Source organism: Sinocyclocheilus grahami, unplaced genomic scaffold, assembly GCF_001515645.1.
Source record: "Sinocyclocheilus grahami isolate Dianchi unplaced genomic scaffold, SAMN03320097.WGS_v1.1 scaffold125.1, whole genome shotgun sequence".
Lineage (NCBI taxonomy): Eukaryota > Metazoa > Chordata > Actinopteri > Cypriniformes > Cyprinidae > Sinocyclocheilus > Sinocyclocheilus grahami.
The window spans coordinates 1845874-1864052 of NW_015505304.1; the positions used below are offsets into that span (position 1 = coordinate 1845874).

An 18179-nucleotide genomic window follows, 5' to 3' on the forward strand; every position below is an offset into this window, starting at 1 on the left:
AAAAACTTTTACTTTTAACCTTTGACAACTTCACTGAAGTTATTAAACCAACTGTTGCCTATCCTGACGAACATGGACTAGAAGAAAGAATATTTGAAATACAAAAAAGAAAGCACCTATACTTTGTCAGAAGCATTAATCAAAAGGCAAAGCACCAATAAATGGCATGTCCAGGCTGGAGGCGACGTCAGTAGAGTTCAAAGGGATATAAGATATTGACAGTCTTGTCACAGCAGAGGCGTTTGAGAGCCTCTACTTTCTCTTCTGTGTGACTGATGCCCAAAACTGTTGACAGATCACTACAGATTTATCAAAACACACTGAATAGCACAATAGTTTGCACTGGTAATGCTAATAACATTTCACATTATACATACACCAACCGATCATTGGTTAACTAGCACATCTGCACAACCAAATATAACTAAAGCTTTGTTAAATGACTTATCAAAGTAATAAGTAAGTGCAAGTAACATTGCATTACTGCAATTTTACCACGGTAAAGCAGTATTCTTATGCGCAACACGAACCGGAGCGCAAAAAACAACCATAGCTGTAACTTAAGGCTTTAAGTAAATGGCAGCAACAGCAATATTATGGTGAGGAACCACTGTTCAGTGCATGCCATCTCTACAAATACAAGCTGGAGTATTTAAAAAAAATAATAATTCTAGTATGTTTGGCCAGTATGTTAGTAAATAATTTTGAGCCAGCATGAATTACACTAGGCAAAACAGAAGGTTGAAGAGAGAGACATGAGAGAAGAAAGAAACTTGGCATCTCATGTCTGGAACCGGGAGACACTGGGAAAAGGAAAACTCATGATCGGGAAAGGCTCGGGGATGTGTGCCCATGTTGACAGCCAGCCCTCAGTGGTAGAAAGAACCATCTGTCCTAGCAAAGGGTTAATCCACAACACAGATCCCCGATTCTAGCATTTTCCACCCCACATACTCCCATTAACAAAATGGAGATGGTTTCTAAAAGCATATCCCCCCAAAAAGACCTCCACTTCAAAACAAAGCATGGTTTCAGCATTCATAGACTCCATCAAATCCAATCTACTCATTCCAATGACGTCTGTGCCAAAACGACTGATCAATGCATCAAGACATGCCAACTAATGCTTTGCCAAATATATCAATCAATGCATTGATGAGCTGATTTGATACACAAAAACCGAGCTCACAAGGGAAACGCCATGCAATACGAACACACACAGCAGGCCTATTCCTGGTTTCAGGTTTACCTGGCTCAAATCATCATCAAATAATCTACATAAAACACCATATACGAGCCAGAGAATGCAGCTATTTAACCTATAAAGACCACTAAGACAGAGAACCCTTCAAAATGGGCAATTTTTCTGAGCTTACATGAAAGGCTGAGAGAAAAAGAGCATGAGAAAGCCTTTCAGACACCGATACGGCTGGAGACAGCGGCTGCAGCGGAGAGACAGACATAGGGCTGGTGTGGATGGGAGGGGGGCTGGGAGAGAGAGAGATGTCTGCCACACTGCTCAACTCCAAACATAATGGCCTCCAACACGTCAAGTGACCACAGCTTAATTCAACCTCCACTCACTCAAGCAGACGGGCATGTACGCACGCTCCAACAGCTAACGCGGACCGCGGCATCTCTGGTGCACCATTTTGCCATCCTCAACGAATCACATCCTCTCACATCCCTCAAGACGGTGACATACTCAGCTACATTCCCCGCGTCCCTGCTCCCAGCTTTCTCTCACTCTTTTTGCATCCCTCATTCCCCACCCCCACCGCCAGACCCCGGAAGCCGAAGAGTCCAGGTGATATTTGGGGGGGGGAAAATGGCTAAATTACCTCAGCGGAAAACCTCACCATTGCTACCTCCAATGCAAGCAATCCACTCAAGATCTTACACAACAAGACGAAATTCAATGGAAAAGAGCAGAAAATCCCAGAATCCTGTTCCGGTGAGCATCGGACGCTTGTATCCCAGCTAGCGCTGCCCAGTCTGTCGTCCCTCCTCCTCCTCTTCCTCTCGATCTCTTTCTCTGTAAAGCAGTCGTCCAGCCCAGCGTTGAATCTCAGCCAATGTGAGGGGCTCGCACAGCAAACACCATCTGAGCTAAACGTCTTCAGGCTCACACTCATCCACCCCCACCCCCCCACCTCTCTCTCTCTCTCTCTCTCCCTCTCTCTCCCTCTCTCTCCCTCTCCACCACATCCCCCCTCCTTATTCTCCAACACACACTTGCAGACAGATACACACATGGACGTTTGCACACTCTCTCTCTCACTTGCGCACGTACATATACAAATACGACGTGACTAAAGCAATCAAATGGTGGGCTCGGATGGGGATTAGAGGTTGAATGAGATTTAGCAGATAAAAATCAGGCTGGTCATGCCAGCCATGTACATGCATACAATACTATTGTTTAACTCCAACAGGCCACTGGGGCATACGGCAGGGGCGGGGTGGGTGGGGGGGGGGGCTTCTGTGTGTGACCACATTTTGACCAGAGTCTTTTGCCTTCTTTTATTAAGCCTTTTGCAAATTGTCTTGATATTGTTAACATACCACAGAAGAAAGTCAGCCATACAGGTTTGGAATGACATGAGGGTGAGTAATGACAACAGAATTTTCATTTTTGAATGAACTGTCTCTTTAAATGTTTTTGTTGGGTTTTTAGGAATACTGGTCTCATCACCTAAAATCTGCATATTGTTTTCCATCTTTCACATTAAAATGTGCATGTGAACTTGAAATGTTATGTTCCATAGAAGAAATAAACTAATATGATATAGGGCTGGGAAAATAAATCGATGCATCGCGAATCGAGAAATGATTCAGCATCGATTCTGAGATTTTCCGAATGCATCGCATTTCTTTCGATCAATTCTGAGCTTAGTTTTGAACAGCAGATGGCACTGCATGCTTTAGAAACAGCCGTACTCTGCTTGTTTTCAAATCCTTACACACACTTGAACCTAAAATAATCATTCATAAAATTCGAAAAGGTTGAAGCGAATTGCATGGGTGTTCACAGTGGTCTGTGTTTCCTGAGCTGAGCTGCATTCTGAGCTGAGGTGAAATTAACGTTACATGACGCACAAGCTCTCTTCTTCATGAGCATTTGAGTGTGCGGATAAAAACTAGATTAGAGCGCCATCTACTGTTAAAAACTAAGCTCAGAATCGATTCCACAGTAATCGCGTTGCATTCTGAAAATCTCAGAATCGATCCACAAATCGATTCTGCATCGATTTATCGTCCCAGCCCTAATATGATATTTTATTTCATAACATTTTAATTTTGGGAGAACTGTCTCTTTAAATGTTTTTGTTGTCATATTATTCTTATCACTTCGGCATAAAATCCCCATATTGTTCTGCATCTTACAACATAAAGCTTAAAATGTGCGTGTGAACCTGAAATTAAATTAAATCAAAAGAATCTGGTTTTGAATAGCCGTTTGACCACTAATAGCGACTCATCGAAATTACTTCCCTCATCCATCAAACAAGTCCCATAATTCTCAAGCAAATCTTTCAATCTTCCTGTGTTGCCCTCAGAGTTGAACGATTGCAGTGCAAACACGCATCTCCAGATGAAACCCTGAGGAAATAGGCCAGAGGTAATGACAGAAACACACTGTGTCGTGAAGCCTGTCTATGAGCTTCTATTTCTGGGTGGAGCTCAGCGTGAATCATCTTCTCAGCCCCGTGGAGCTGTGATTTGGATTTAAAGCTCACCTTTTACATAACATCATATTTTCAACCGCTGAAGAAAAGCAGAATCGCTTTGTTGTGTGAAAAATGGAGGTGAAGGCCTTAGTATGCATGTAGAGCTGCATCAGTGATGGGTACATGATTAAATGGATAGTTTGCTTAAATATGAATGTTCTGTCAGCCTCATGTTTTTCCAAACCCTTTCTTTCTTAAGTGAAACATGAAAGAAGATATTTTGAAAAATGTCTCATTGAAAGTTAGTGCAGTTTAAAGTTGTTTCTCTTAAACGTTCTTCCAAATAACTTCTTTTGTTTTCCACAGAAGAAAGTAAGTTGTACAGATTTGGATTGAGTTGAGGGTGAGTAAATGATAACAGAACATTCATTTTTGGGTGAGCTATCCCTTTAATTTAGAAACGAACAGTTGGTTTATAATGAGTGCGTTAAGGAAGGAAAGTATGTGTAGATGCCATTCCACGAGGGTGAAGGACAATTGAACACTAGGCTGAAGATACTTTAGTTTTCCAAGAGTAATTCCAACCTTTAATTCTGAAGGACATCAAAAAAAAAAAAACGGGCAACTTGCTGCAGATTCCCAATCCTGGTCTTTCTTGTTCTGACGGAGCACATGAATGAAGTGGTATCTGAAGAGGCATTCTTCTTCTTTTGTTCCTCAAACCTCTTTTTAAATCCGCCCATCCAAAGTAGTGCCCCCTGGACAGGCCTGATGCTGGTCTCTAGTTAGTCCACTCTCACGGTGATCAACACTTTCTGAGGGCGCGTTTGACTTGCAAATGAATTCACAAAATACCTTTGAATTCAGAATGTCAAGTGCTGTGAGTGAATGGGCATTTCAGGCCAAGAACAGCCTGAGAAGTCTCGTCTACACCAAACTAGGTGTTAGCCAAAGAAAATGTGGAATGGGATTCGGATTCCGAACATTTAGTTGAATTTCTCAGTATGCCGCCCACATATGCTTGCTCAGTGATATCAAGCTTGAGCTGACATATCAAAATGGAGCCTGGAAACACAGGACGAACCCAAACAGAGAGGACCAGACCTTGGATGGCAAAAACCACATCCTGGATTAAACCATGTGACATAGCGCAAAAAGCACACGATCCAGACGTAGACTGTCAATGCTAAAACTCGTCCGAATGTTTGTGCTCCCTACCGAGAGCCCTTGGCTCCCTGCAGGTATTATCTCTCTTCTGTCTGCTAATCGTAGCTGACTTGCAACCGAGGCGCACTTCAGATCTGCCGTCTCCAAGCCTGCGGTTGAAGCGGGTTGCTTGTCGGCGGACAGAGTAGCACACAAGCTAAATGCTAATTAGCTAGCTCCCGCAGACATGGGTGGCTGTGAATACTATGTTAACACAATTAGCTAAAAAGAAGATGCAAATTTGGAGCTGCATTTGTTTTCTTGCATACTCAAAAACACCTGCTTTTTGTTGAAACAACAAAAGCTACGAGTCACAGAAGGAACAGACACATTCTCTCAGATGCAGAGATCTACCTAGCAACAATGTTTGTGATGTCTAACATAATAAGACAGCATATGACTGGGCAGTAACCTGTCAGAGACGGTATATGAGGGATCCGTAGCATGCACTGTGGTGCGAAGGGCAGTGACAAATTGAATTTCACTGCACTGCTTCGATGCTGGATGCTTTTGTTCAGGTGGTGAGTTGATCGTTGCTCATTACATCAAGGGTGATGGCCCTTCAGTGCCTCCCTCTGCCACATCATCATTCCATCACACACACACACACACACATATACATGCGTACACACGCGTACACACGCCCGCCGAGGAAAAGTGAGGTCCGTGCCCCAAAGGGACTCTTGACAATGGCTTGAAAATAAATCATACTGATGAGAAAGTTCCTCAGTCAGGAGCCATCTGTCCCTGTGAAAGAGATGTGACTGAAGGGTTTGATTTTTCGCTCTTTTTTCAGATTCTTTCCCCTGACTCAACCCCACTACAACCCCGACCCCACCCCCACAACAACCCCACCCCCAATCCAACCCTTTAGCCTATATATGAAGCATCCACCGCACGCACTAAGCCCCATACATCACCCACAAACCCTCTAATCCATTGCCCGCATCTCAGGAGATCGAGACCGAAAGCGTGCAGAAAAACAAGACTGACTTGCCTCGCCGCGGTGCAGCCTCTGGATGGTAATCCTTTCTTTCTTTCTGGCGAGAAAACGCAGCAGCAACCTGTCTTCAGCTGCAATCCTGCTGTCTGCTGCCGAGCAGAAAAACAAATGGAGGGATGGAGGGAGCGAGAGAGCCGAAGAGGGGGTGTGGAGGGGGGTGTGGGGATGCAGGAAAGAGGAGGGGAGCAAGAGAGGGCAAGCAGGGGCTGGCTAACCACAGGGAGGCTTAAATAGACTGATAAATGAAGATAAGAACAGAGGGACTGAGAAGGAAATGTGAAAACACTGAGGGAGGGAGCGCCGTTACAGTGGCATCTGTTATGTTGACGGTGTCGGCGATGTGAAAAGCTGGAGCGCGAAATGAGGAAAAGACAAGAATGAACAAAGGGCAAAGCCTTTTGTTCCTCGCTATTACATCACAGGACAACAAATCAGAGAAATCAAACGTACTCAGGGCCACGAAAACATTTCATATGCACCTGTTTCTAGCTGCGAGAGTTGAGGTTTGGAAGCAAAATGAGAGAAACGGATGGGGATAAACAGAATTTATTATTCTGACAAACACATTCTGACAAAGATACAGAAGCTATGTTGTCTGGGGAAAATATTTGACCCCAGAATGTCACGACTGATTAATCAAAATCAAGTATTCCAGAGAACTGTGGGGAAATAAATAAGTGTTACTGATCCAGTAATACCACTCTGACTCAGTTTGAGAGGCACTAGTCAGGGAAGACATACATTAATGACAGCTGAATCTGCCTCTGTATCTTTAATTGTATTAGTGACATGCAGTCCTGTCTCAGGGTCACATGCCTTTATTGTCACTCTTCTCCAGCCGGCCATTATACCCCCAACACAAACATACACAACACACACACACATCTTTATACACACACTCCCAGCCACTGGCCACCTGGTGAGGCAACTAGCTGCTCGGGCCATCCTTGCACAAAAGAGACAGCTGCACCCCTCCAAATTCCTCATGCATAAGCACCAACTGACCCTCGCACACATCCAAACAGCCAGCCTCACATTCACAAGCTCTGATCAATCTTGACTCACTGCTGTCATGTTCACCAGCATCACGTCATGTAAAATTACCAGGTAATTGACAGCAAGATACCAACTGCTCCATTAAACCGGATATTAAACGCACATGCTTTAATCAAGACATGTTTGCATCTTGCTGGAACCAACCTATCTAAATCTATCTATGAAGACAATAAATGATATTATACAATTATTATATAAAAATTTAATTTCATCAAATTCATCAAAATATATCATGGTTTCCACAAAAATAAGACATGTTTCAGCATATTAGAAGGATTTTCTGAAGGATCATGTGACACTAAAGACTGGAGTAATGACAGCTGAAAATGCAGTATTTGTGGAAAAACCATACAGTGTGCAACTGAACCAGATCCAAAGCCAAATTCACATTTTGTACATATCACGTGATCTAGATTAAGTGTAGTGACCTAAAATCATCCCCAGCCCCTCCTATCATCTTGTTTATCAAGTTACGACAGATAAATTTTGACCCCAGATCATCATGAACTGCTGTTATATGAATAGTCCCAAATGCTGAACTGCTTTAGAAGTTGATTTCTGGAGCCTCTGGAGCATCTGGACCCCCCCCCCCCCCGCTCTAGTTTCACATAGATGGCCTCCTTCACATGTCTCATCTGTCCTCAATGTCCACGATCCGATTATCATGTCTTTAAAGGTGAAGCATGCAATTTCAGTAACAATAACTGTTCATAAACTAAACCCAAAAGCTCGCTCTGTCTCCTATTCAATCAAACCAATTCTGTTTGATGTAAATAGTGATAAAAATGGCTCACTTCATATTTAAGCCAATGATTTTTGTCTTTCAAGTTGCAAACATATGGATGGCTTTGATTTCTGGGAGGCCACGGCTATGTTTTTGTATCCATGAAACAGTGATGAAGTTGAGAAAAGAGATGAAGCCCACTACTATCAGTCCTACCTTCCCATCTGTCCCTCCAGCTGTCTCATGTCTATCAATCATTCTCAAACACACACACACACACACACACACACTGCCACTCACTTTCTGTCACATCAGAGTGTTTAATCTGAGACCGTCTACAGCTCTATTAACCAGAAGAAGATGCAAAACTCACCATCCAAACAGTTTAAAGCTGAGTTGGGGTTTCCTTTCAACTAGACAGCATTGGGAGTGCTGCTACAAATATTATGACTTATCAAAACTATTTTCTGCACAAAGCAGAATGTCAGCAAAGGTGTAGCAAAAAAATCCAGAGAGCTGCCTTGTTGTTTCTTGCCTCATGAAAAGCTAGAGCTCTGCTTTGTTACATGCTAATGTCAAACTCTTTATACTAAAATAAAATATAAAAACAAAAAGTATCAAGTAAAAGAAAAAAGTGTATAATTACAATCAATATTTCTCTCACTTTGTCTGATGTTTAATGTTTTTAGTAAAACTTTACAATAAAATTTCATTTTGTTAATATTATTAACATTAATTAGGTATGATGAACTAACAATGAACATACTATAACGTCTTTTATTTTAATTTATTTTAAAATGTAATTTAATCCTGTGATGCAAAGCTGAATTTTCAGCAGTCATTAGTCTTCACATAACCTAATCTTCATAAATCATTCTAATTTTCTGATTTGTTGTTCAAGAAGCATTTCTTATTTATATCATACTGAAAACAGTTGTGCTGCTTTAATATATTTTATGGAAACTGTGGTTCAATTTTTTTTCTTCAGGATTATTTAATGAATAGAAAGTTCAAATGAAGAGCATTAATTTAAAATATAAATCTTTTGTAAAATTATAAATGTCTTTACTGTCACTCTCGATAAGTTTAATGTATCCTTGCTGAAAAAAAGTATTAATTTCTGTTAAAAAACTTACTTTAAATAGTAGTGTATGGAGAAATTAACAAAATAAGATTAAAAATAATTTCTGTAAAAGCATTGTTCATGGTTATCATGGTTTTTCATGTTAGCTACTGTATTAACTAATGTCAATGTATACTATAGCAACATAAAATATTAACTTTTCCTTGCAGTGCATTCACTGTAAAAATGATTTCTAGGATTAGTTATCACAACTTAAAATTTAACATAAAAAAGTAATGTTAAGAAATGTACGAGGAAAAATTTGTTCATGCCAGACTTAAAATATAAGGTTAGCTAGCGTTTGTTTATCTTAGTTAAGTTGGATATTTAAGATATCTCAATAAACTTTAAGTTGATATAACTAATTGCAGCAACATTTACAGTGTTGTGAGACTGACTTTCCTTTCAATACATTCTGGGATTAATCATTGATAATATATCAAAAGAACAATGTTGCTGCCTACTTTTTAGAACAGCTTTGATGGTGTCTATGATGCCTTAAAATGCTGTCTAGGTAGGCAGCTTACTAGGTTTTGCAGCAGAGCTTTAGTGTCAACTCATTTAAATGTAACAGGTAGCATGTGTACTTATGAAAAAGTCAATTTTCTATACACACACAATTGTGTAAATCCACAAAGATACAGCGTTACCGGTTTTGCCAGTTTCTATAGACGGACATACACAAGGGAAAATCTCTGGACTTCTAGAAACATTGGTCTTATAGAATCGAAGCACGTCCACTCAACTGCACACATGTCCAATACTCTCTTCCTCTACACAGATACAAAAACACAGACTATTTCATCACACCTCTCCAAGAACACGGCTGCCACCTACTCAATCGAAAGGAGGATTTCTGTGAATATTGACGGTGTCCTCCCTTCCACTGCCTCAGAACAAACAGTCCAGCCATCACTTTGAGGCGCACACAGCTTCTGCACATGAACTTTAGCAAAAGAATGAAGTAGAGGCAACATATAGCAGAGTACAGTATAGAGAAAAGTAGAAACAATAAGTGTACTCACAAGGCACTGCGTGGCGGTAGAGGTTGTCGCGTATGGTTTGCTGAAGCTCGTAGTCAGCAGAGGATTTCTGAAACCTTTGGCTCAGGTAGTGTTTCAGGTCTTTATTGAGTTTATTTCCTGCAAAACAAAAGGAACATGTTATTGATTCTGAATCATGTGCGGACTCAGCAGATATCTCTAGTAGTGTAGTTTGCTTCTGACTCACTGTTTCACCATCAATGGATAAAACTTCCTGTGCGTGGCTACAATAATTGTAGCAGGTACATATTTGTGATCTGAAGAGGATTTGGGATGTTTCTACACTCTCAAAAATAAAGCTACAAAAGTTGTCACTGGGGCGGTACCTTTTCAAATGGTACACTTTATACCTTTTAGGTACTAATATGTAGACTTGAGGTAATAATATGTACTTTTAAGATACCAATATGGACACTTTAGGTACAAAGATGTATCTTTTGAAAAGGTACCACCCCAGTGACACCTTCTTTTATGAGAGTGTATTGCATGGCGCTAAGAAAGCCTAAAACACAGGTTTGTATAATGTATTTAATGCAATGTATTCAATGGTCTCAATTGGTAGTAAATGGAAGAAGTGGATATCTTCTAGATATAGGAGATGATAATGAGTGCACAGTACTGTTCAAAAGTTTGGGGTTATAATACTTTTTGAAAGAAATTAATACTTTTAATAAATGCTGTTGTTTTCTATTCATTAAAGAATCCTCAAAAAAATAGTACAGTTCTGTTTCAGCAACTGTTGAACTGTTTTTCAACTGTTTTTAACATTAATAATAAGACATGTTTTTTGAGCACTAAATCAGCATATTAGAATGATTTCTGAAGGATCATGTGACACTGAAGACTGGAGAAATGATGCTGCATTTTCAGCTTTGACATCACAGGAATCAATTTCATTTTAAATATATATTACAATAGAAAACAGTTATTTTAAGCAGTTATAATATTTCACAATATTACAGTTTGTACTGCATTTTTGATCAAATTAATGCAGCCGTGTTGAGCATAAGAGACTTCTTTCAAGAACATTAAAAAAATACCTATTCTTAGAATGGTTTACAATTATGTTGTTGGATGTTTGGATCAAGCAAGTCTAGTAACTATGTTTCTCAAACCGTAATCAATGACAAATGAAACACATTTGTAAACATTAATTGTGGCACATGGGTGTGAAACCGTAATCCATGAGACATTAACACATAGTAGCACACCTCCATTCACACTCATGGGGATACCTGGCTGCCACCTCAACCCAGTGCAAGCAATAGAGTGGGCCATGTGAAACATTTCCCACCCTCAGCTCCACCATCTGTTTAGAAGACACAGATCGCTTACCCAGCACCATTTCAAAGAGATGCCAATAGCCAAAAGCTGTTTATGTGTTAATGTGGGTCCGCTGGGTGCCCGCAACAATGCCAGATCAGTCGCCGGCACTGCCTTCCCACAAACTCTCCATTTCTCACATGTACAAGTGATTCAAGGGACTGCCCTTTACCGGATTAATGGGAATATTGTAGTTCTAGAGAATTCTTTGAATGGATAGTCTCATTAAGGCCTAATGATGTAATCAGTTTCTCTCTCGCTCGCTCTGTAGTCTATTGTTGATCAAATGAAACTGCATTTTAAAACTTTATGAACATACATAATTGGTTGCCTTGGCGATACTCAGTGCTGCAAGTCTCAAATGCCACCCTCTGCCCTTGAAATTTTCCTACCAATGACATAAACCAGCACAGACTGTCAGTTAATAATCTACTGTAAAGTTTATGGCGATCTGGGCTCTTCGAGCGTGCACAGTAGATGCAAAACCTCATGATGACCATTTTGTGTACTAAAAGAATAAAAAATGTTCACAATAATTTCTAAATCTAAAGCTTGATCCCAGTTTAGAAACATCATCTTGTCATTAATGCACTGGAATATCTAATGCGGTTTCTCCAGTGTTTTGTATAGAACCAGGTTTAGCTTTGTACAGAGCACTGACTGAAGAAATAAAAGAAGGGCTAAGAAATAAAATGGAACAACAAGTCCAAATTAACCGTCCAATGAGAACAAAACAGTTTAACAACTCAAAAGTCAACATCACAGGATGTAAACAGCCTATTCAAATGGACAACGCAAACTCAACAAACACTTGCTTTTAAAAATGAGCACAGCAATTTTCCCTGAAACAGATAAACATTTTGCAGAAATGATACAAACTATTTTCTTATGCTTAGAGGATGAGTTTTAGGTTCTACAGAGAATCTGAATCTCTTTGTCCTCTTCTATAAAAAATAATTCAATACTCCTTCATTTACTCTCATCATAGTGTGTTCAAACAAATAATAATATCCCCCAAAAAACTGGTTATAGCTTTAATATCGTGGTCTACAAATCCAGAGCCTTTATGTATCTTTAAAGTCAGCATGAAACGGAAATTCACCAGATCCGTTTCATAAATGCATGTTATTGATTGCATTGTGAATGATCTATACATGCATACTTTTCATTTTTCAATTTTGATTTAATATTTAATCTAAACTGCAGGCTTCTTCTCTGGTGCCAGACTTTTTCCATCATTTAGTCCCTCTCTTGCAATCGGCTGCAAGCTTGAGATCTGCCTCCATCAACAACCACAAACAGGACCAAGTCCCAAACCTAAATTTTGTTTTTTCTTTAGCGATAATCTGTTTAACTCAGATGCAAATCACAATATCGAATAATCGATTAAGATATATGGAATAAAGCTCTTTCACGGCAATGGAAAAAAAATTTCAGGAAAGCAAAAAACGCTTTTAATTTCACAAAAGTTAAATATGTATAACATTGTGGTCTCAATTTTAATCTTTCAGTAAAATGCAACGTTTTTCATGTAATAAACACAGATTCAAAACACAGCAGATATGGTTGCACACATTGCATTGAGGTAAAGATATACATTTAACGCACAGTTCATGTTGCTGCGACTATGTTGAGCAGGCTGTACAATTAGCTGCAGAACAAGTAACAGCTCTGCCAGGCAATGCTCAAGCTAGAAGGTCAGAAAAGAGTTCTTCTCTTCTAATTGAACCTCTGGAGGATTGTTTCTTAATCTAGCCACATCCAAGTCTAAAAATACACTTCCATACGAAACCCATTAGACTGCTTTATCAGAACTAAAACGGGAATAATGTGTGAGTGTGAAATTCCTGTTGAGTTGGTGTGTGCAGTCTGGCGTTGATGTTAGCGCCGCGGCATACCGCTGTGAATTAATTCCTGCAACAGGTTGCGAGTCATTACTCAAGCCTACAGCAGCCAGACTACACACCCACCCCCATCCATCATCCCAAACTCACTTTATTCCAATTAGCTGCTTACTAGTCGGACTCAATGGCAACACTGGTAAAACAAAAAAAAACTAGATCTTGCCCTGCAGAGATGAGTCCAAGAGAAGGATGTGAAAACAAAAAGGTTGTACTGTAGGCAGATGCCATGGGAAAGACTTTATTGGAAAGACTTGACTTATTTTACATTTTGTTTGGGGGGGTGGGGTTACAGTGGCTTATGGCACTACTACCAAAGTACTGTCATGGCCAGTAGTTTCTGTGGACATTCGCTACTAATGTGGAGGTTGCCGAGTACAAAATGAGTTACGATTATGCGGAAGACAAAACAGGTCTACCACAATCCCCATATCTATAATCTATAACAATGACTTTCAAACGGAAAGAAGGGCCACAATAAATGTATTAGTAAAAAGATAAAAATGAAATAAATAAAATAATATACTAATGTTTTATTCAAAGAACTGAAAATAACAATAGACAACCAAACTAATAATAATAGGCACATATTTCTCAGCTAATTAGGACTTAAAGGGTTAGTTCACCCAAAAATGAAAAATTCTGTCATTAATTACTCACCCTCGTGTTGTTCGAAACCCGTAAGACCTTCGTTCATCTTCGGAACACAAGACGCGCGTTCACGACAGTATCATGACATGAGCGTGTGGCAGCGCTGACCCAGATCCAGCATAATGACGTCATCCTGTTGGATCTGGGTCAGCGCCGGCATCGCCACACGCTCGCGTCATGGTACTGTCGTGAACGCATGTCCAAAGTGACGCAGTAGAGACGAAAATGTGGAATAAAGTCATTATTTTTGTTTTCTTTGTGCAAAAAAAGTTTTCTCTTAGCTTTGTAACTTTACAGTTGAACCACTGATGTCTCACGGACTACTTTGTCGATCATCTTGGTACTTTTCTGGACCTTGAATGTGGTAGTTACCTTGCTGTCTATGGGAGGGTCAGAGAGCCCTCAGATTTCATCAAAAATATCTTAAATTGTGTTCCGAAGATGAACGAAGGTCTTACGAGTTTGGAACAACACGAGGGTGAGTAATTAATGACAGAATTTTAATTTTTGGGTGAACTAACCCTTTAGGTTTGTATGAAAACAAAAATTCAGTTATGATAGTAATTAAAACTAAATGTCTAAGAGTAAAATTTAAAAGAAATATAAAGTAATAAACAGAAATAAATAAGAGATACAATTATATATATATATATATATATATATATATATATATATATATATATATATATATATATATATATATTCATAATTAAATACAATTATTTTATTTTTATATTTTTATTATAACTTAAAAAGAAAAAAAACTAAAACTTTATTTTTTCTGGAACTGCATGTTCAGAATCATACATGCATATGCATTTTCATTTACTGATATTATTAGAGATAAAATAAGTAGTCAATTTGTCAGTTTGGCCTGATGAGAATGTTAGTGATCAGAAAAGTGTTCCAAAGAGCCTTGAATAATGCCTTGAATTACTGTGCATTATTTGATCTGGTGAATAAAAAAAAAAAAGTTTAAAAAAAAATGTAGTGTACTAAAATGTTTAGGGTGTCATTTTACACAGACCATGCACTTTTTACATGCAGCGAGTAGATTAGACAAGACATAATTTTATTATGTGTGTTGCGAGTGATATGGAAATGGGTTTAGTGCAGAGTAAAGAATGGCTCTAAAAGCACCTTTTTGAGAAACAAGTGTTTTGTAAAGAAAATATGATTACAAGATATTTTTCAAACAGGGGGAGCAGCATAACTTAAAACCAATAATAACTATATTATTCAAATCCCAGCACATAGAGAACCACAAAATCAAAGCAAAAATACCAAACGCAGCAAAATGACTCCAGAACACAGGATTTATCAGTGTTTTTTTTTAGTGAATTATTGGTACTGAATGTTTTTTTGAGCACTCATCCTGCAGTTTTCAAACAGCTGTATGTTATCTGTTGTGAGGAAGGCATTCTTCTTCATTTTGCTGACTCTCTGCTGATTTATGCAGACCCTCTAGACAGAAATTACAAGCGCCCAATGGTGCACATCTTATCTTACATAGCTGAATGCTTTCTTTTTGCTTAGTGTCCATAATCCTGTGTGAAGATGAACAAGTAGCAGTACTGAGTCTTCATTGGTATTTTACTCTTCCACTCTCCAAAACAGGCCAATGAACTGGCAGTGCAGAGAGAAGGATAAGTCACTCCTTGTGTCTGTGTATATTAATGCATGCGGGTCTGCGTATACTAAGGGACACACCATTTGGTGTCCGAACCCCAAATCCCTCCTAAAATAGATCATTAGAAAACAAATTGCTACCGAATCAACTGCACCTGGCAGAGATACCGATAAGCTTCCAACTGCAAGCGCCCACTTAACTCGACAGCCAAAGCACGCTGGATTAATTCCAGCATGTGTGTATCTGCATTTACACAAGTGTGTAAGACAACTGTCTCAGTAGCCAATTACCTGCTGGATCTCAATGCCCATCAGAATAAAATAAAGCACAGTGTGTTTAGAAGAGATTACTGGATCAGACGAAGCATCCGGCATTCAGAACGGCGAGATGAGAGCGAGCGAGCGAGTGAACGTGTGTGTGTGTGTGTGTGTGTGCATACAGGACCTGGTACCACTTAGAAACATCACTGCCAGCTGACGCCAGCCCTAAATTCTAGGAAAAATGAAATTCAGTTACTGAACGGAGGCTTGTTTTACTCGCTTGGCTTTGGAGATGGAAAATGAAAGAACTGTCAGATTTGCACATTTCTTTGGAGTCAAGCAACTTTCTGAGCATTTTCCTCTGCCTGAGCATGAAAGCAGGAAATATAACTTTGTTCAGAAAGGCTTTTGGAAAAAACTGGAGCCTGACAGAAAAGTAAAGAAAGTGTCTGACACACACAGCCTAACCAATGGCATGCAGAAGACTTCTGAAATGAGGAAAGGCGTTTGAGTGTCTTTTGGTCCAGCGTAAATTCACCTTCCATTTGAACATATTTCAGGTTAAAGGTGCATGGAGAGCAATTTAACTTATTATTTACATTTAATCATTTAGCGGACACTTTTATCCAAAGCGACTTACAAATGAGGACAATAGAAGCAATTAAACAAAAGAGCAGCAATACTTAAGTGCTGGGACAAGTTCCAGTTAGTCTAACACAGTACACAAAGTAAAGGGAAAAAATAGATATGAGACATTATCAGAAAAGAAACCAACTTTGTATGTTTATATTAACATTTTGTTGCTGTGTTTTTGTAAGTAATTAAATACTGACATAATATATAATGTGTGCAATATTTAATCATTTATATACCAAAATGTAATAAAATCTATAAATCTACATAAAAATTAAAATTCTGTCTGAACAGTTTTCAGGTTAAAACCACAGGCAAAAAACCCTGACTGTATGTTTTAATATGTTAAAATATATAGAAAATAAATTAATATAAAGAAATATTCCAAAATATTTGTATTTTTATTGAATGTATATATTACATACTACAAGTATAATTTATAATTATATAATATAATATCATGTATTATATACTACAAATGAAATAATTATAATATATGTATTAATAATAATAATTATTATTATTATTATTATATTTAATATCTATTTATATTTATTATATATTTTTCATTTAGATAGATAGATAGATAGATAGATAGATAGATAGATAGATAGATAGATAGATAGATAGATAGATAGATAGATAGATAGATAGATAGATAGTGTCCTCTAATGAGCTGCTCTGTAGATCCATGTGTCCAAGAGTCTGAGTGAAAAACAGGTATGGGGTCTGTAAACAGGCATCTGTTTGGTATTCTGCTCTCGTTTTTTGCTCAGCTCTACACTGCCCTCTCTGTTTCCCTCCATTACGCCTGGCCTGCATCACACTGAGCCTTGTCGCCATGGCAACGCTGGACAGAGCAGCACTCATCCAGCTTTGACGGTTAAGTGTGCCGCCCCCTACTGGTGGTTAATGGTAACAAGCACAAACAATAAATATAAATATGGACCTGCAGTTACTGTCTGCCTGTTTAAACAGCAAATTATGCACTCTATAAATCATTTCAGAATTTTGAATATAAAAATGGATCAAATGAAGCCACCACAGCACCCAAGAGTGTGGGAATACTTTAGTCAACATAGTTGACGTACATTAAACTTTTTTTTTTTTGGCTAATGAATTTAGGCACTGTTGCATTTACTGGACAAAATAACCCCAATTAAACAGATAAAAAACTAACACACATTGTAATAACATTAAAAAATATATTTAAAAATTATTAATCCAAACAATAATTCTCACAGCATTAAAATAATCAGGGCTTGGGAAGAGGAACTTGACCTCGATTCTGAGGATGATTACTGGAGTAGAGTATTAGACAATGTACGTACCACCACTTCGTGTGCTAGACTTAGCTTTATACAATTTAAAACGATTCACAGAGCTCATCTTTCAAAGGTAAAACTTTCTAAAATATATCCCAATGTTTCAGATTTGTGTGATAAATGTAAACTTTCACCATGTAACCTTAGTCATATGTTTGCATTTTGTCCCAAGTTGCAAAACTTTTGGAATTCTTTCTTTACAATACTTTCTGATGTCCTAGGGGTCGAGTTAATTGTTTGCCCTTTGATTGCTATCTTTGGTGTTTCTTCTCGGTGTCAATCTTTAAGCCAGAGACAGGCTGACGTCATAGCTTTTGCATCTCTTCTTGCTAGGCGCAGAATACTGTTATCTTGGACCTCCCCTAAACCTCCGTGTATTTCAGTTTGGCTCAAAGATTTGGTCTTTTTTTTTTAACTTGAAAAAATTAAGTACAATATCAGAGGTAGGGGGGAATCTTTTTTTGAAAAATGGCAACAATTTATCACATAGTTTAATGATTTACAAATCCTAGACGTGGATTGAGTGGAGGTATATATGTATACCCCTTATTTGATTATTATTATTAATTTGTTTTATATATATATATATATATATATATTTTTTTTTTTTTTTTTTTTTTTTTCCCTCAT

General features: G+C 38.5%; 1 protein-coding gene across 1 annotated transcript in view; it reads right to left on the bottom strand.

The window, feature by feature from the left end:
* The window catches only part of LOC107590181 (membrane-associated guanylate kinase, WW and PDZ domain-containing protein 1-like), a 138851-nt gene that overhangs the window by 70189 nt on the left and 50483 nt on the right, over positions 1–18179 (bottom strand). The window contains exon 2 of the mRNA XM_016278806.1: positions 9809–9925. Coding sequence (XP_016134292.1) covers positions 9809–9925 — 117 coding nt within the window. The remainder of the gene's footprint in view (positions 1–9808; positions 9926–18179) is intronic.